General features: G+C 57.5%; 1 protein-coding gene across 1 annotated transcript; it reads right to left on the minus strand.

Moving 5' to 3' along the window:
• Positions 1 to 333: 333 nt before the first annotated feature.
• On the minus strand, positions 334 to 16,682 carry LOC141736321 (carbonic anhydrase 9-like). The gene is made up of 12 exons (XM_074570346.1): positions 16,284 to 16,682; positions 9,117 to 9,146; positions 7,693 to 7,863; positions 5,341 to 5,483; positions 4,496 to 4,588; positions 4,164 to 4,230; positions 3,677 to 3,834; positions 3,392 to 3,533; positions 1,235 to 1,261; positions 1,027 to 1,053; positions 791 to 884; positions 334 to 636 (listed from the first exon to the last, which is right to left on the minus strand). The coding sequence occupies exons 1-12, from the start codon at positions 16,423 to 16,425 to the stop codon at positions 573 to 575; spliced, it is 1,158 nt and encodes a 385-aa protein (XP_074426447.1). The 5' UTR covers positions 16,426 to 16,682; the 3' UTR covers positions 334 to 572.
• Between the last annotated feature and the right edge of the window lie 2,156 nt (positions 16,683 to 18,838).

The raw sequence follows: 18,838 nt of genomic DNA on the forward strand, positions 1-18,838 counted from the left end.
GTACAGCTGGAGGGGAGCTGGGTGGGGTCTGGCCAGCAAGGAAGCAGTGGCTCTGCCACCTTCAGCTCTGCCTTTCTCCAGCCCTAGTAAGCCACAGCTATGTTTTTCTAATGCTTTGCACAAATAAGAGGAGGAAGAAGTCCTAGAGCGATGGAGGGCAGGGCTGGGCTGTGCAAGGAGCCCTGTGCTGCTTGCTCTGGAGCTCTGCCCAGGGCACCGAGGTTGAAGCTGTCTCTGCCAGTTGGGAAGGGGTCCCTACACGCACCTCTCCGCTGTGGGCCCGTCTCCACCAGTGCCCTTTCCTGCCCCACCGCTTCGCACAAGGGCAGTGGAGAGGGCTGGCACCATGGGAGGCTTTTACTTTTTTTTTTTTTCTTTTTTAAAATACATTTTTACCTTTTTTTTTTTTATAACAAAAATATCTGCTGGGGCCAGATACTGCCCCGGGCAAACAGTCCGTGTGGGCAGCCTATGCAGCTGAGGGATGGTGGAGTGCTGGCCACACTTTGGCCTGGGGTGGGAGTGAAGGGAGGTGGGGTGGCAGGGTTGAGACCACCGCAGAGGTGTGGGGCTCAGGCTGTGTTCTCAGTGCTGGCTGCCGTGTAGATGACCTTGGATTTCGTTGGTGAGTCGAGCCTGGTGGGGGAGGAAGGGAGGGTAGTGTTAGAATAAGCACGGAGGCCCTGCTAACCCATCTTGCTGCTTGAGAGACCACCCTTAACACCCGTTTTCATGCCCCTGACCCATGCTACCCCCCAGTCCCCTCCTCACGGAGCTCCCCATCACTCACCGTGCATTCTGGCTGCGGTGCTTGTAGATGTACAGCAGGAAGGCTAGCGCCGTGATGGCAAAGAGGACCCCAAAGAGCACGGCCAGCACATCCCCTACAAGCCAAGCACAGGCAGGTTACACTGGCTATGGTACCCTGTGGCTACCAGCCAAGGGAAGGGGGCAAGGCTGGAGCAAGCCAGTAGCCTGAAGGCAAGAGGGGACACGGAGACGGCAGCCTCAGCTGAATATGCCTACCTGCATGAAACGAAGAGCTGGAGTGTCCTGAAAAGGAGACAAAGACAAAAAGATGAGAGCCAGCCACACAGATGCGAGGGCAGCCCTGCGAACCCACCGTGGCTGCCTGCCTCCCAGCTCAGCACATGGCTGCTGGCACCCCCCTTCCCAGGCAGGTACATCCCCCCCACCCCCGGCCACCTTCCCCTCCTTCGGCCAACCCACCTACCTCCTGCTGCTGCTGTGTCGTCATTACCTGAAAGAGAGACAAGGGCAGTCAGGAGGTTGCCTGAGGTATTTGGGAAGGGACGTGGCCAGCCTGCAGGGCTTCAGGTCGCACTGACAAAGCAGGGCTGCCTGCAAGACTCCCCATCACCCAAGAGCAGGCAGGGCCGGCTGCCTGCCCCGTTATCCCCGGCAGCTCACAGCATCTTGCTGCAGGAAGGCTGGCCCTGACACCCCGCCAGAAGCATCCAGACAAGGGAAAATTAAAAGAAAAAAAGAAAAAAAAAAGGATCCCTGAACTACATCCCACACAAAAGCCTCGCTGAACCCAGCCAGAAACGCCCCCCATCGCTGCTGCCACCCCCTGGGAAGCAGGCAGGCAGAAGGCCGAGCACTGCAGCATCCCTCGGCTGCACCAAACCCCGCTGGAGACCCCGGGGAGGGGCAGGGGGGACCCTAGAGAGGGGCAAGGGGGGAGCCCAGCAGACGGCAGCCGTGAGGAGAGCTGCCCGCCGCAACGAGGTGGTGAGCAGCTCTCTGGAAAAAGGCAGCCGGCTGCTGCTGTCAGGGATGTGGGGCAGGGATGGCTCGGTGGCCGTACAACGCTGGGCGAGGGCTGTGCTGGGCAAATATTTAAAAGCAACGCTGTCGCGCCGGGTAAATGGCTACATTATCGTCTGTACACAGCTCGAGTACCGCGCGCAGAGTGGCACTATCTGCAGGCCGTATCCAGCTGCGTGGCCACTGCGGGGAAGCCACTGCCTTCACCCAGCAGCCGGGGGCAGGAGGGGCTCTCCTGAACTGGGGGTGACTGGGGAAAGATCAACAAGCGTGGGCGCAGGAGGTGCAGCTGCAAGTGAAGCGAGACGTGACCCCGCAGCACTCCGTCTCAGCACTCGGCGGCCCCAGGGATAAAGCAGGCGCTTATCTGCACCGAGTTGGGGAGAAAACCCCAATCGCCCCATGCGTGCAAGGCGAGGGACCAATAAGCATAAACATGGTCCTGGCACTCCAAGAACAAGGGCTTCATGGCTTTGTTAAAGTGGGGGTCATTGAATAGAAATAGCAAATAAATAAAGAAAAAAATGGTGAGCTGGGTGACTTCCCCCCTTGTCCCAGCCATGGTGGCTGCAGGCTTTGGAACAGCTTCTGCAAGAAAGTGGTAAAAGAAAGGCTTGGAGGTAAATGGAAAATATGATAAAGTATCTAACAGGTTTACCAAAGATAGAGCATGCCAGCCTAACCTGATATCCTTCTTTGATAAGTGATATTCTAGACAAAGAAAATGTGGTAGATTTTATCTCTCCCGACTTCAGTGAAGCATTTGATGCAGTGCCACATGGGAAACTGCTCGCCAGGCTGAAGACCATGGTGATTAAAAGCCTGGAGCCGTCAGTGAGCTGGCTGCAGGTGGGATGGTGAAGGGAAGTGCCTTGCACAGTGGGCGTGTGGTTACTGAGGCATTGCCCAAGGGTCTGGGACGGTGCGCTGTTTCTATTAGTCACCTTGAAACATGGTGTAGGAAACGCCATCAAAACAGAAAAGGAACAGGATGTTGGACAGAAAAAACCCAGTGACCCCAGAGAGCAGCAATGGGCAAGAATTCAGTGACGCAGAGCGAAAGTCACACCTGAGGATTAACAGGAATTTCTACTCATCACTGGAAACTGAGAAACGCAAGAAAGGCCTTCGAGGACGAACTGAGGCCAGGCAGACAGGGATGTGTGGGGCAGGGGACTGCCATCCAGGATGGCTGCGTGGCCCCGCTGGCAGAGCACAGCCTTCGGGAAGGGACTCCTGCACTGCCCTTCCTGCAGCTCCTACCAAATTTAGTTGCTGTGTTTGGGGATGAAGATAGCTGGGATGCTAGGACCTGGCCTTTTGCCCTTGATCATACATCCCCCTATTCCTGCTACTGTTCTATCTGCAAGACCAAGGATAAAATAGATCTTCCCCACCCTAGACACTGATCTTCCCATGCACAGTAAGACAAGTGCAGAAATGGTGTAGAGCAGGACCCCAAGACCAGCACGGCTGTAAATTCACCTGCCAGGCAGGTCTATGCCATGCAAATGCTGCATTTCTGTAAGAGATGTGATTCCTGCTCCTTGCCCCAGCCCTGCACCCAGGTGCAGCCCGAGCACGCTCACGCACGCCTTACCAGCAGGCAGGTGCATCGTCGAAAGGAGGGTGGTCTGGAAGCTCGCCAGCACCCGTCGCCCATGCAGGTCCTGCGCCAGCCGGTAATTGTTCTGCAGAGGCTTGCTGTCGTCGTTTGTCAGGCTCGTCACCAGCATTAGCATCTGTAAGGGGAACAGCATGAGCAGAAAAGGGGTGCACCCCGCCTGCGGGAGCCGGGCAAGCACGAGGGGACGGGCACGGGTGGCGCACGCCTGCAGAGAGAGGCTGGGCAACAGCCAGCACGGACTTCATTGCCCTGACGGACCTGGTCGTGAGAGATCTGCATGGTCTGGTTGAAGACCGTCCACTTCACTGACTGGAAGCAGGGAGGGGTGGTCAGAGAGCCATTGTAGTGGAAGTAGAGTTTCAGGCTGGCAGGCAGCAGACCTGCGATGTTGAATCCAGGCACCAAGACTTCCGAGCCTGGGAAAGAAACACCACGGCAGTGAGACCGAGCGACCCCTTGAAGGACAACAGACAGGAGCAGCATGGAGATCATGGGCAGCCTGGCACTGTGTGTGCCAGGGTCCCCGCTGCCGCGCTGGAGAAAGAGCTGTGGGTTTGCCCTGGAGGCAGGGAAAAGCACGTGAGAGCAGAGGGCACCTTGGAAAGCTGTTTCTGTACAAGCTGTGCCATGCTCCCCTTCTCACATACGTACAGCAAACACCTGCTGCAGCCTCTCTCTGCCCTGCGGCGGGTTTCTCTGCGGGGCTGCACCCCTGAGACAAGTTCTAGGTGGGACAGGGCCTTACCTTCTCTTCGTATTTTGGGCAGATGCTCAAGTATTTCCTGGTAGTATGGGTTCTCCCTCGGCCCAACCTGCAACACAGAGACCCCACAGTAATGACAAGGACAGGGGCCAAACAGAGACTGGCCTGTGATGGCAGTGCCAGCGGGGAGGTATTGCTCCCCGTGAGAGGCACCCTATCCCGGTGACCCCTTCCTCCTAGCCGCGCTGTTCCATCCTCTGGACTGCCCTCTCTCTCCAGGAGCATTTGCACCTTTGCTAGACCCCAAAACTGTGGCTGACTCTGCCCACCCCAGTCCCACCCCTTCTCGTCCAGGGCTGATCTATGTGACTCACCTCCAGGAAGGCTCCCAGTACGGCCAGGCCATCTGGGTGGACCATTGCCTCACTAAAGCTGTCATACTTGGTGTTGTAGTGGACCACGTGTATCTAGAAGAGAAGTAAGCAATTCTAATGTAGGATGGGCACCTCCAGGAGGTCCTTACCCCCACAGGGCTCCAGCCTGCCAGAGCAAGGGCTGGGAGAGACATGCAGCCATGAGGAACACCCCTCCTAGGAGGGCAATATGCTGGTAGGACTGAAAAAATATGCTGCTGCAAAGCAGCAACCATAAAGATCTGCCCACGGGAACCTCCCCATCCAGGGACAGCAAACCAGCACTCTGCCCTAGATACCAGGGGGTCGTACAGCAGAGCCGGGCTCAGTTTGAGGACAGCAGCTAGAGAAGGAGGGATAAAACCGGATGGGAGCTGGCAGAGCAGGAGGACAGTGTGTACAGAGTAAACAGTCCCTGCAGCTCCCAAAGCAGGCTGCTCACAGCCGCCCGGGGAGCTGGCTCCCCCAGCTCGGGGACCACCGCAGCTCCTGCTCCATCAGCCCCGGAGCGGGGCTGCAGCATGGGGACGGGTTGCTCCGCTCACACGGGGTCAGCCCCAGCCCACCTGCAGGCAGAGCATCATGGAGGGTGGTCTCCTCCTCGCCTCTGCCGCGCAGGCTGCAGCGTGCCTGGCTCAGCAAACTCCTACACTGAACTCTGCTGCCTGAGGAGCAGGGATCCCGGCCAGGGGCTACAGCATCCATCCAGGGACAACCAGGGCTAGGAGCAGGGCAGAACGCCAGCACCTTCCCTGCCCAGCAGCAGGAGAGGCGAGGATGTCCCCGCCGCCACAAGGGCTCCTTACCTCCCCGGCAAAGCGGCGCCCGTTGATGGTGTGCTCCGAGCCGGGTCCTGACGGGGAGCCCCAGTGCAAATGGAGCTGCGTGGCTCGGTACTGCTGGGCATAGCCACCGGTGATGGCCAGGGATTCAGGCAGCTCGAGGACAACTGCAGAGGCAGAAGGAAGAGGTCGGTCAGTAAAACACAAAGCCCACTCCATCCCTTAGGTACGCAGAGGAGATGTCTCAAGGCACAGAGTCACCCTGGGCTTGTGGAAATTTGTCACAACAAACAAACTTGCTTTCCATCTTTCATGATGCTAGGGGCAGATACCAATACCCAGAGCTGTGCCAATGCGGCAGGGTTCAACTTTCGACTTCAGGTCGTAGGACACCCCACTAAATACATCAGCTTCAAAAACAGCTGCTATGAAAATGCTGGAAAGTGAAGAGTCCCTCTGCAGAGACTCCCAGGGGCCAGCTCCAAGCCAAATGTTATCCAACAATTTATTCAGTAAGTGAGAATAATAAAAAGAGGCTGCGGACAAAATTCATGGAGAAATATATTGGCAGAGTGGTGAATACGTACGAGAGCAGCGCAGCTGGACAGAGAGCTGCAGCGCTCGGCGAGCTGGGACCTTTCAAGTAAAGCTGCCTGTGAGTGTCTGACAGCACTGGAGCTGGGGGCACGGAAGCGTGAAATCTTTTGAAAGCATTTAGAGCTAAATTTTTGCCTCTTTGTGTACGGTAAATACATACTTAGTTTTGCCTTTTACTTTAATGTTGTTTGGCCAGCTCTCTTGGACTCATGCAGCAGCATAGCAAATCCAAAAGCTGAGTTACCTGGACACGCAGCAAAAATATCAGGAGCATCCCTGGACCCTGAGAAAGGCTGTCCTATCCTTCTAAGCACCTTTTCCTCCTTTTAGTATCAACTCCACTCCTTCCTCCTCCTTTATAGGTGAAGCGTCCCTTAGTCACATCACCAAGGTAGGGCACATGTTCAGAGGTAACCACATAACAGAGCTGTAATGAGTCATTTGTCCTCTCCCGTTTTCCCTGCCACTGGGTTCAGAGATACAAAACTCAAAGCAAGAGAATACTCCCTCCCTGGAAATTTATCTGCTTTTAAATTTCTTTTGCATATCTGAATCATTGCATTCCTTCTACTGGCTACCTGAGTCATTTTCAGGCCCTTGAAAAAGCTTATCCGGCACAAACTTTATACTACAAAAAGGAGTAACTGTACAAATACCTTACTGGTCTTGCAACTTTTTATTTATTTATGGCTTTTCATAAAGCAGACTGGTAATCGCGAGAATTAAAAAAAAAAGGCATGTTATAAGCATGTGAGAAACTACTTCCCTCCCCCAACACCTCACCCCAATGAAAATGCTCCGACTGCTTTTCTAAACACCAAGCAACACCAGATACCAGGGTGTCTAAAATAGCAACGACTGAGCTCAACTAGTTTAACTCTGCAGGCACGCGAGGGCAGGAGGCCATAATATAAAGCTCTGTGCATGCACGGCACGGCTGATCTGACCGTGCACAGCGAGTCCGACCTGTTGAGTTTGCTGTATACACAGCTCAGTTCCATCTCGCTGGCTACCAGGGCAAGGAGGTGCCTTATCACACTGCCAGAGAGTCTTTAAGTCCCTTTCTCCGACACCTTTTCTTAGCTCGGGGACTGGCAGGCACCAGCGTGCACAAGACACTCAGCTTGCTCCCAGAAAAAGCTGGTAGCAACCAGGACCCACCATACCATCTGTGGGGTGGGGAGCGGGAAGGAGATGTGGTTTTCCTCCATATCTGGCATGGCAAGACTGCTGCTACAGTAATGCAACTAAGTTGCGTCCAGACTTTCCAAAAAAAGTTGTAAAATTGGAGAAGGGAAACAAAAGACCTATAAAAATTTCTTGAGGTCTTGAGATAGCACCCTGAAGCACAGACTTAAAGAAGTTGGCCAATGTTTTCTGCGAAAAGACTGAGATGTAGGTACTTTAAAGGCTAAGTCACATCAGAGACTGACTAGTCCTTTGCAAGTAAAATGCAGGGGAGGGATCAGTGTCTGCAAACCTGCACCAGAAATACTAGGGACACATTTGTATGGGAAATGTGGGTTTCTTGGAGCCAGTTCCCAAAGGCAGTGAATGGTGAGCTCTCCGTCTCCTGGATTCTCCCCTCCAGACAGGAAAGCACGTGGACTTGTAAAGGCTCAGCACCCTGATGCTTCCCTTTTGGCCTTGAAGCAACATGACTGCAGCCTGCAAGAGAATCTCCTTCCCAGAGACCAGGGCAAGGGCGTCAGAGAAGCCTGGTGCTGCCGGCAGAGGCTCTGCTTGTGCTCCAGCCTCTGCCTGTGCCTCTGCACCCACCTGTGTGCCCGTTGTTCGTCAGCCTGAGCTTCTCGTTGGCGGGCAGGCTGTAGCCAGAGAGCTGGATCGGCCGCAGCTGGGGGCTGAAGATGGTTTTGTCCGTCTCAATGTTGATGGGCGACTGCACGTTGCCCGCACAGTCCGGGTAGTCCTCACTCCAGTGCTCCCGGTCTGGTATGAGGAGGAAGGGAGGGACTGCCAGTGAGACTGCCCAGGCAAGGAGCCCGACAGAAAGGAGGTTTGGTGGGTGGTGGGGAAGGGGACAGGCACTGACCAGGGAATAAGCCATGCGTGTACGGCTAGTTTCCAGCAAGTTAGCCTGGGAGCAGCTCTGTGCCACCATGTGACCACATGCAGCTGTATCAGGAAAGGTCTTGGAGCGTGGTGAGCTGCCAGGAAAGTCTATTTTTGGGGTGTTTGGGAAGAGCGCGAGAAGATCATTTACAAGTGGACTTGGCAAGCTGGGGAACCGCTGCTCTGCAGCTCATCACACGCTCGTTGCCTTGCACAGCTTGGCCTCTGGCAGGTACCAGCCCACCGGTTCGCCTGCTCTGCGACTCCAGCAAGGTACCACAGTACCGCTGCGATCACAGGAGCCTGCAGCCACAGGTCTGATGGGTTCCTGGCTGTTAACTGCACCAGTATGGTCCCGCACAGGGCCAACTCACAGGGCTGGGGTGGCTGCTTAAACTGCCACCTCTCCCCAGTGCCATAGCTGGGATAAGCGTGGCTGATGCCCCAGAAGCCTCCCCTTGCACTGCAAGGCGCTGCTTCTAGCGCATCTTGGGCCAGCGCAGGCCCAGGCTCACCCCCAGCCCAGCCCAGTCCCGCCCCTGACAGGACCCTCATGAAGATGGAGCTGGGCATCCGCAGGTCCAAGCCATCCCCTGGTCCTGAGCAGAATGATGGTGCCATGGCCTGTCCCACCACCATGGTGGGAAGGGGTGTGTTTGTGCTGCAGTGATGCCCATCATGGGTGCCGTGGAGAAGCCCCTTAAGCCATGATGGGAGGTCAGGGCCAGGCAGGATGGGGAGGGAGGGCAACAGAGGTGAGGACACAAGCTAATCCCTGGGCAGGTCAAAGTCCCAGCATGGGCTGCAAGTCCAGCCTGGAGAGTCTAGCCTGCTTCCCTGCTTGGCACAGGACCAAGGGAGCTCCCGTTCAGGGAGAAGCCCTGCCCTGAGGGGCATCCCCATACACCCAGGGGGCTGGGGAAACCCTCGGTGGAGCCACTGCTTCCTGTTCAAATCAGAGTAACCCCTGGCTCTTCAGCCCATGGGTGCCCAGGTAGCAGGGTCAGCCAGGAGGGAAGGGTGAGCCGCAGAGTGCGCACAGGAGCCCTATAATCATTAACCACAGCTGGCTCAGGACCAGGGTCTGCTGGGTGGTAGGAAAAAAGGAGGAGTAACTGCAGGGTATTTACCTTCATAGCTCCAGTGACTGTGTCCAGGACCTTGGGAAAAAAAAAAAAAAAAAAAAAGAGAGAGAGAGAGAAAAAAACCCACATGAATGGAAGGGAAAGGTTGGCAGCAAACACACCTCTGTTAGGCAGAGCTCCCAGCCCCAGCAGCAGGTCTCTGGGTTCCCATTGCCTTCAACCGCCCTCCCTGCGCTCGCTTTCCCACTCCTCCCCCTGCCCTGGTGAGGGGGATGCTCCTGGAGGGCATTGCCTCCTCTGAGCAGGGCCAGGTCTCCTGCACCTGTTGGCCAGAGGGAAAACCCCGGGTCTTGATGCGTTGTTATCATCCTTATAATGGAAAAATCACAGATATTGGCTTCCGTCACTGAGCAGCTGCACCAGTACTCTTGCAGCTACTCTGGGACAGCCAAAACCTCCCACTGTCCCAGGGCAAAGGACTTAAGGAGGCAGGTCTGCAGCTTCCTTATCAGGCTCCGTAAGCAAGAGCAGCCAGGGAAGCGGCTGTCCTGGTGGCACTCCTGCGATGCCAAAGCACTGTAGGGGGTGGTGGGGAAAAGCAGCTCCTGCACCACAAAAAGTTTGGGCAGTGAGCTGCTTCGCACCGCACAGATGCCCGGGGGAAAGCAGCCCCGGAACTCACAGCAGGGGAAGAAAATGAGCACCAAAATCTTGTCTTCCTCAACAGCGAGTGCCCTTGCCATAGGGGTAGACTGCCACAGGAAAATGTGCCAGACCAAACACCCAGCTCCTGTCCTGGCAGCCCCCTGCCCCAACTCACCCTGCCATCCAAATTCCCACGCAGAGCTACATAAGGGTCCCACCATACAAATCCTTTCCTGAGGAGAAGCAGGGGGGAGGATGGGGGAGCCCATGCCAGGACCTCCACACACCCCATGTCACCCATGGGGCGCACAGTGGCCACAGCAGGGCAGGATGTGCCCTGGTGTGCCCTGAGCTTCCCACGGCTGGGAGCGTCCCCAGCACACAGACCTGGAGAAAGCAAGGCCCTCCTGGGGCAGGTCCCGAGGATATGGCAGTGCTCCATGTACCAGCCCTTGCACCATCACCCTCCTCCAGCGCTGCCGGCAAAGCCCAGGCTCCCGGCACATCACTGAAGCTGGCCTTAGAGTTGCCCCAGAGCCTCACCTCAGATGGCCCTGACCCAAAGCTTTGTCTGTCACCAGCCCTTCCACATGCAGCCAGCTCCCTCAGGGCTTGGATTTGCCTCAAGCAGAGAAAAATGGCCCATAAGGATTATGCCCATGCCCTGATTGGCACAACAGGTAACTAATGGGCTAATGCTCTGATTTGTCCTCACCAGCACGCTCACCAGTGCAGACAGGCTGTGGGCACATCCCAGCCCACAAGGGCAGGAGCAAAGGGTGCCAGGTTAGGACAGGCTTGGGACAAAGCGGGGCATGCACCCAGTGGCGATGGGGAGCATTTACACTCACTTCCATCGTTCTCCGGGGTGCAAGGACATGGAGGAGCATTCAGCAGGTGCAGTCCAACGCCAACACCATCTCTGTCCCTTGGTGGGGCCAAATGCCTGGCCAAATGTCCTGGCCAGGACACAGGAGTGGCTCAGCAGGCGCTGCTCTGGTCCCCATCCCTGCCGCTGACAACAGCTACCGACAGCCGCTTGCTATTAATAGGAGCAGATTCCAGCCCAGGGGTGAGAAAGGAAGAGGCACGCTTTCCCAGGCCCAGATGTCCTATGCGAGGCCCCAAGCCCAGTGGGATTCTGCTCTCCTCTCAGCGAGGGTCCAGGCATGGGCGCTGTTGGGGGCCTTCGGTGCAGATGCCGCCCTGGAGAGCAGATGGCCACGGCAAAACCCATCTGGGAAGGGCTATAGGGAGCTTCGGGGCACCAGGAGTCGCAGAGATAGGACCAGCCTGCGGTGCTCCCTCCAGCATCTCTGGTGACTCATCGCTGCAGTGCTTCTGACACTCGGCAGTCACTTGCCCAGGCACAGGGTACTCGCAAAGGCATATGAAGAAGGGGCAGCAAGCAGAGGGCTGGGCAAGCCACAGCCGCCTGCATCAGGCAGGAAGACCTGTGCCCGGGGACAGGCTACAGTGCCCTCTCCACGCCTGCTTGCATGGCACTGCCCTGGGATGCACACAGCTGTGCTGCAGTAAGGTGGGATTCATCCTGCCCACCTTGCTCACACAAAGGTTACCTGGTCCCTAGACACCGCTTATGCGCCAAAATCTAGAGTAAATTCTGGAAAAAAACCCCGTATCTTCCCCCACCCTGTCCCCACTCTCCTGCCCCATCTGGCTCTATCACCTGCTTGAGGTGGCCGTGGCTCGCGCATCAGAGCCATGTTGGCTGCTTCCTGGGCAGCAGGCGGGTGCGGATCAGGATGGAGAGCCCCCGGAGGGTCACTCGCACCGGGGCAGTCCTGGCACCGGTAAGCCACAGCAACCAGGCGCTGACACGCGGTGCCTTGGCTCACCGCACATGCCTCAACCGGCACGGCCCGCCCCGGCACCCCGCTTTCTGCTCACCTCCAGGGGCTCTGCCTTGACAGACAGCAACTTGAACATCATGTCGTAGGTTGAGCAATAGCACCGTGCTGGCACCTGCCCTGCTGTGTCAGCACTGTGCCACCCACCTCAGGCTCCCAGGTCCCCCCGCGCCCATCTGTTCCCAGTGCCAAGGGTGCTCCGGACCCTCCTCGCAGCCTTCTGATGCCTCAGCTCAGCAGCTTTGAACACCCCAAAGGCTGCAGCTTCACCCAGGAGTCAGTCCAATCCATCCCAACACAACAGACTTCCCTGAAGACCTCCTGGCATCAGAGCTTATCCATGCACTGAAGCCACCCGAGTGTGTTTCCCCGTCCTGCGGACCTGGACGCAGCTACGGGCACAGCCAGGCCACCCACTCGGGGAGGCATCTCGCCAGCTTATCTGTGCAGGGTTGGGCCCCCTCGGCACATAGACTGAGGGCTGGAAGACAGCATCGAGGTCAGCCCAGCCTAGGCACTGGGTCGGGCTCTCAGCATCTGCCCCGACCTCAGCATGGCTCAGAGGAGCCCTGCAATACTCCGGTGCCTTCCACATGGGGGCATTCGCAATCTCACAGCCCTCTGCCATGAACATTAACCCACTGCCCTGCCCAAATGTCTATTTGCATAATTTCAGCCTGCCTCCCACGCTCCCTGCTGGAGCACGTCTTCTCCCTCGGAAAGTTGCATGGTGCCAGGTCTCCTTTCTGCTGAACTGCTGCCACTCACCACAACAGACGTGGCTGCACCTCGGCGGTGGGTGCTGCAGCTCTTTGCACGCCCTGCCCTACCTCTGGGCACCCACAGCCCCGGCAGGGACTGAAAAGTACTTCCAAAAAATGTAGGGGGAAACAACCTTGCTGCCGCCATGAGCACAGTGGGAGATAACGTGCAAGAGGAGGACTCCTTTGCAGGGGTCCCAGCAGGAAAACATACCAGGGCACCAACAGGAGCTGCCTGCTATTGCAGGCGAGAAAGCCTGTGTGTTCAGCCATGCGGAGCCCCTCCGGACTGGCTGAGCACTAAACGCCACCTCCTCTCCCCAGGCAGCCTGCGATCCAGATGCGTTTCCCCCCTTCCACTTGCTCCTTCCTTCACGCTTTCTCCCCCTGCTGCTCACTCCCTCTCGGCCCTCCCATTTTGGGATACCGGCTCTGCCGCAAGCGCCAGCTCCCTTCCCTCCTTGACATCCAACACCGTCCAACAACACTTTCCTGCCGAGTTGAGGCATACGCTGCCATTACCGGCGTGCTGCTCGGCATGTCCTGCAGCCCGGCAGGAAGGGTAGGAGCAGCTTCCAGCAGGGTGAGGAGCCCTGCACCGATGCAGCAGCCTGCTCCCAGGAGACCTCACCACAGGAACACAGGGATGGACCAGGCACCCAAGGGACTCAGGATCATTTCCACAGAGCAAGGGGCTCCCCTCAGCAGAGCCAGGCAATATGGATGGAGACCAGAGAGTCTGCCCCCCTCCATCCTCAGCTATTCACATATTAGTGGGTTCACAGCCTGAAGCTGCTGCAGGGCACCTGACAAGACCGAAACGCGTGGATGCTGCCAGGCAGCACAGCAGCCATCAGTGCTGCCTGCTCGCCTTGAACTCCAGCAGAAGTTTGATGGCTTGCGCACGGTGGGCAGGGCAGAGGACTCGCTTCTACCTCTCTTACCGTCTGGGCACACGGTGTCCTGTGCTGAGTCACAGGGAGCACTGGGATCCCGCCAGAGCCTCCTCTCCCGCGCCAGACTCAGGTCAAACCCCTGTGGGATGAGGCTGGTTCGCAAGGGTTGCCAAGGTAGGACCACCTTGCTATGACCCAGCGGAAGAAGCCCCTGTCTGCAGATCAGTCCCAGGCTGTGGGGGGACCAATGGAGCTCACTGCCCGGAGAAGAGGGAAAGCAGGGTGTTATTCCTGGTGCTCAGTCAGCCAGGAGGCACCAGGACACACTGAGATGCACAGAGTGCAGGTCCCAAAGCAGGGACCAGCCACAGCAGCCAGGTCCCTGCCTATAAAACACATCCAAGCACTATGTCCCTTGAAAGCGATAACCCGATCATGGTACCTGGGCTGTGCCACTGTGCTCACCCTGCCTACAGCCAGTTTGTGGCAAGCATGACACAGGCACGGCGTCTGGGCAGAAGGGCTCACAACCCGAGCATCCTTCTGCCAAGCCCCACGAGGAGGCTCTTTCTCTCTACGGGAGAGCTGTGCCATCCCAGCCCTACCTCTGCCAGCACAGACCTGCTTTCTCCATCTGGACACACACCCCACACATCATCCATGTCCTTTCAGCCCAGGACACCACCCCGTGTGCTGCCCATGGGACCACTGATCCCTCCCAAGCCCAGCTGCGTTAAAGCCCCTTTGTGTTTATAAACTCTGACCCCCTGCAAGCCTTTGGGATCAGCCTTTAATCTGCCACTGGTAGCACAGGTCGCCACAGGGACTGTTCTTTGTGCTTCTAGGGGAGGACTCCTCCGGCTGTGGGACGCAAGACTCGGCCAGCTCCTCCCCAAAGGGGCAAGGGTTTGGGTGGAACTCAACTGCCCCAGCAAGTGCCAGGGGAAAAACGAAACAATCAGAGAACACTGCAGAGAAAGGGCCATCCCAGCAGGGGAAAAAATGGGGAAACCCCAGATGACAGATCAATGCTTGGAGATGGAGAATGAGATGAATAAGGGGTTTTAAGCAAGAGAAATGGGCTCAGCTGGAGGAAAAGGGCATCAGGGAATGAGCGAGAAGAGGACACGGACAGCAGGACAGGTCTGAATAGGAGGGAGAGAGGATACAGGTTGCATTGGTAAAGGGAGTTACTATTTCTCAAAGACACCCGTAACACAGGACTCAGTCTCTGGGCAAGCCAGAGGCTCCTCAGAGAGCAACCCCATGGCAAAGCCTCAGTGACAACCCCCCAGCTTGCACCAAGCGCCCAGGGCTGGGTGGCCACCAGCCCTGCCTCGTGCAGAAGCCTCTAGGACGAGGGAGGCAGCATGTTGCCCAGTGGTGGTGCTGAGACACGCAGCTTCTAGCGCCTGGCAGGAGCCTTGGTGTGTCCCAGCCGAGACCTCCTCCCCCACAGCACTCCAACCAGATCCTCAGCCTCTAACACCGGTATAGCATGGGCCAGGCTGCCTGGTCCCTACCTAGCTCCCTGCCACCTCCCACTCTTCACCTCCTCTTCCCATCTCCATCCCAGTCTCCCCAACCACCCCAAGCCCCACACCATGCTCAGCCGCTTGCTGCCAGCGCACCACACCGGCATGCTGGACGCCTGACACCCTCCCACCCTGTGGCCTGGGTTACTTCATCTCTGTGGCAAGGACCATCTGCCTCCCCATCTCTCATTGTCCAGTGCTCAGCCCGGCAAGAGCGGCTTTAGCAAGAAATGTGATTCATTGCAATAACAAAAGCAGCTCCTGGCACCAGACAATTGCTGGTCCCTACCACAGGGCAGCTGTGCCGGCACAGGTCAGGGCAACTCCTTACCAGAGGCAAAACCAAGGACACGCTATGAGGCTGAGCCTGGGAAATAGACCCGCGGGCAAAGCTGGGATGAGGAGCATAGCCAGGGACAGGAACGTTGCAGCACTCAGCCCCACGCGAGCAAATGCATAGCAGTACCCCAAAATCCCTGCTGAGCACTGGCAGCGCCACAGCTCCTAGTAAGAAAAGGGATCAAGACCAAAGAGCCACAACTTTTCCCTTGAACCAGTGACCCTGAAATCTGAGAGCCCCCGTGCCACCAGCAAGACGGCTCTTGGGGTGAGGGGCGGGGGCACACAACACCATCCGGCCCCGAGTTCCACCACGTCCCCCATTTCCCATCGCCAGCCGTGGGGCAGAGCCCCACCAGCACTGAAACGGGGCTGGATCCTTGCTGGGCTGTGGTGGGGAATGTGGACGCAGGGCCAGTCACAGTGGACCCTGCTGGGGAGAGGCCATGCTGCAGGACAAAGGGGACCGTCCGCCGTCCCGCCACGCCGGGGTCCCAGACTAGACCCTCCAGGCTGGCATGGCAAGGCACTGATCACTGCACGGCCCCCATTGCCCCTCTGCCAGCAGCCGTGAGCCCCCCCTGATGTGGTGGGACAGGGGCTTAGCGAGGGAAACAGGCTGTATGCAAGGCGGGGGCCCCCAGCCCCTGGGCAGGGGTCGGGCTGCACGCGAGTTGGCGGGAGCAGGGACAAAGGCTGGGACGTGCTGGGGGGATGCAGCTCCCTCGGCTGGGGGATGCTGGGGGGATACTGCCCTGCAGGGGCACCCCACACTGGGGCACACCAGCACCTCTAACAGGGGTGCAGCAGGAGGCACAGCAGCCCCTCCAAAACTGAGGAAGAGGGGAGCCCCCCAGCACTGGGGACCCCCACAACCCCCCCCCGAGGCATTAGGCACCCCAAATCCAGCACGCCATGCACCAAGGATCCCAAACCCAGCAAGGGGGGTTGGGGCAAAACCCCCATGTATCAGGCTGCCCCGTGCACCCCCAAACTCAGTACCGGGGTGCCCGATGCATCGGGGTGCCCCACGTATAGGGGCTCCCAAACCCAGCACCGGGGTAACCCTATACATAGGGAACCCCAAATCCAGCGCCGGGACGCCCGGAGCATTGGGGCGCCCGGAGCATCGGGGCGCCCTGCACACGGGGGACCCCCGGCTCACCTTTTTCCCGGGAGTGCGGGGTATCCTCGTCGCCGTGCTCCTGGTCGTACTCGGTGCCGGCGGCGGCGCGGCCCAGGGCGGCCAGGAGGAGGAGGAGGAGGAGAAGGAGGAGGCGGGAGACCCGCAGCGCGGCTCGGCTCATCTCCGGCAAGTGCGCGGGTGCGGGACGGCCGGCGGCGGCTCCGTGCCTGCCCGCCCGCCCGGCAGCGCGTACGTGAGAGCGGGCGGGGAGGAGGCGGCGGCTCTGACTCACGCCGCCGTTACCTTTTATAGAGGCTGGAGGCAAAGTCTGCCGCCGGCCGGCCCGGCCAGGTGAGCCGCCCGATGCGGGACTCGAACCCTCGACGACGTCCTCCGGGGGTTACCCCCTACCCTACCCTACTCTACCCCACCCCAGCCCCCCGCCGGCACGTGCCTGGGGCCCCTGCGCGGGGGGCGGGGAGCCCCGTCGGCTCCGCGGAGCCCTGAGCCGTGGCTGTGCCGTCTCCTCAGCGATGGGCGAAGGACCTCTGTGAGGTGGGTGTCCCTTCTCAGTGTGGGGGTTGTGACCCCTCAGCCATGGCTGTCCCCTCTCCTCAGTGTGGGGGTTGGGACCCTTCAGCCATTGGTGTCCCTTTCCCTCAGCAGTGGGTGAAGGACCTCGCAATGGTGGGTGTCCCCTCTCCTCAGTGTTGGGGTTGTGACCCCTCAGCCATGGCTGTCCCCTCTCCTCAGCAAAGGGTGAAGGACCTCTCAGTGGTGGGTGTACCCTCTCCTCAGCAATGGGTTTGGGAGCCCTCAGCTGTGGGGTGTCCCCTCTTCTCAGTGCTGGGTCGAGATACCCCTCAGCAATGGTTGTCCCCTCTCTTTAGTGATGTACAGTTAAGAAAAACATTTCTTTCTATCAAGGCTAGAGGATGACACAACTCTGCTCCAGGCAGAAGTCCTCCCTTTCTGCTGCTCCTCAGAGGTGGCAGGAAGTGTGTGGGTGCATGCACATAGTGCACCTGGATCCCAAAAAGCTTTGGACAAGGTCCTGCACCAAACATCCTTGGTCTGTCTCATCCTATAAGGTGCTGGTCTCCATGGTTAATCAGAAAGGCAATGGAAGGTAGGATGGCAGGTCGGTTTTCAAGGGGGAGGGAGGTACCAGAGATGCCTTCCTCAGGAGCTGCACTAGGGCTTGTGGTTTTCAGCATCTTCATAAATTGTCTGATGGGACAGAATTATCTGTGACACTAATTTAGGGCAGTAAAGGACTGAAGCTGCCTTGAGAAGTTCAAGGTGACTATAATGGTGCTGAGTGACCAAGCACAGCAACAGCAGATTGCAGTCCATGTTGATAGATGCAAAGTGATGCACAGGTGGTGTAATCAAGGATGCAGGGCATGAAGGTGGACTTAAATTAGCTAATGCAACTCACAGAAGAGACCAGAGAGTCGTGGTGATGTCAGCTTGCTGCTTGCCAAGAAAAAAAGTGAAGTAAACATCAGGGATTATCAAGAAAGAAACAAAGAGCAAAACAAAAAACCCACGTCGTGCTGTTGTATAAATCTTGAGTGAAACCTGCACTCAGTTATTGCCTCCGGTTTTGTTTCTCCCATCACAAAAGGGTCAGAATCAGAAAGAGCAGGCACAGGGCCCCAGGGCTGCTCGGGGTAGGGGTGGTTTCCACGCAAGGAAGGAGTGAAGTAGGTATGGCTGCCCAGCCTGGTGAAGCCTATGCCTGTAGCATCCCGGCTTGCATGGGATCTGCGAGCAGGGAATGAGCACTTATTCTCTTGGGATAGTGGATTAACGGCACAATCAACCAAAATCATCAAGGAGGAAGTTTGAGTCCAACCAGCAAAATGTTTTGTCAGGCATTGCAGAAGGGAATGGGGGAAAATCCTTTGCCCAAACGGGCAATTTGTGCACATGCAAGAAGATATTGGATAAGTTCATGGATTCCATGCTCCCCGTCGCTGCCAGAGTCCCAGCTCTGTGCTGCACGCCATGGGCCCCATGCCTCTGCTAAACCAGTTTGCCCAGCTGTTTCCCAGCCCAAATCACTGGTCATCCCAGCACCTTCCTATATGAATGTGCTCAGTGTAGCCCGTTTGAATACATCTGCATCCGCAGACTTGTCGTCACTGCAAGAGGGCTCAAGACCTGCCAAGTGGCATGGGAGATCTTGCTGGGTGTGGGGCTGGATTTTGTGCTGAGCAGAAGGGATGTCACCCAAAAAGCTCGCAGCTGGGAACAGAAGCCTCTGGGCTGACCGTGTGTAACCCAGCGCTGTGGGCTCCTGCCCTCTGTCATGCCAGACACATTCCCTCACCACCTGGCCTCTCTGGAGAGCCCCGTCTGTGGTCGTGACCCGCTGGTAGGATCAATGCACTCCCAAACGGCAGACTTTATCCTGATTCACATCGTTCCTTCCAACACCAGATAAGCTGAACCAGCAGATAAGAAGACATTCATTTATCAAGGCTCAAGGAAACAGGACTGTGGGGGAAAAACAAAGTGTAAAACACCATTCCAAAGCTCTTTCCTTCTTGTGTTTGCTTTATTAATGGTCTTTATCCTGGAAGAAG

The sequence above is a fragment of the Larus michahellis genome, chromosome Z (genome assembly GCF_964199755.1).
Source record: "Larus michahellis chromosome Z, bLarMic1.1, whole genome shotgun sequence".
Lineage (NCBI taxonomy): Eukaryota > Metazoa > Chordata > Aves > Charadriiformes > Laridae > Larus > Larus michahellis.

Bases quoted from the DNA above. Each gene is read 5' to 3' on its own strand.
- LOC141736321 (XM_074570346.1), bottom strand. From the start codon at position 16,425: ATGAGCCGAGCCGCGCTGCGGGTCTCCCGCCTCCTCCTTCTCCTCCTC. The intron at 5,484-7,692 runs GTGGGTGCAGAG...CTGCCTCTGCAG, and splicing joins GACGAACAACGGGCACACAG to TTGTCCTCGAGCTGCCTGAA. The intron at 885-1,026 runs GTAGGCATATTC...CTTGGCTTGTAG, and splicing joins CAGCTCTTCGTTTCATGCAG to GGGATGTGCTGGCCGTGCTC.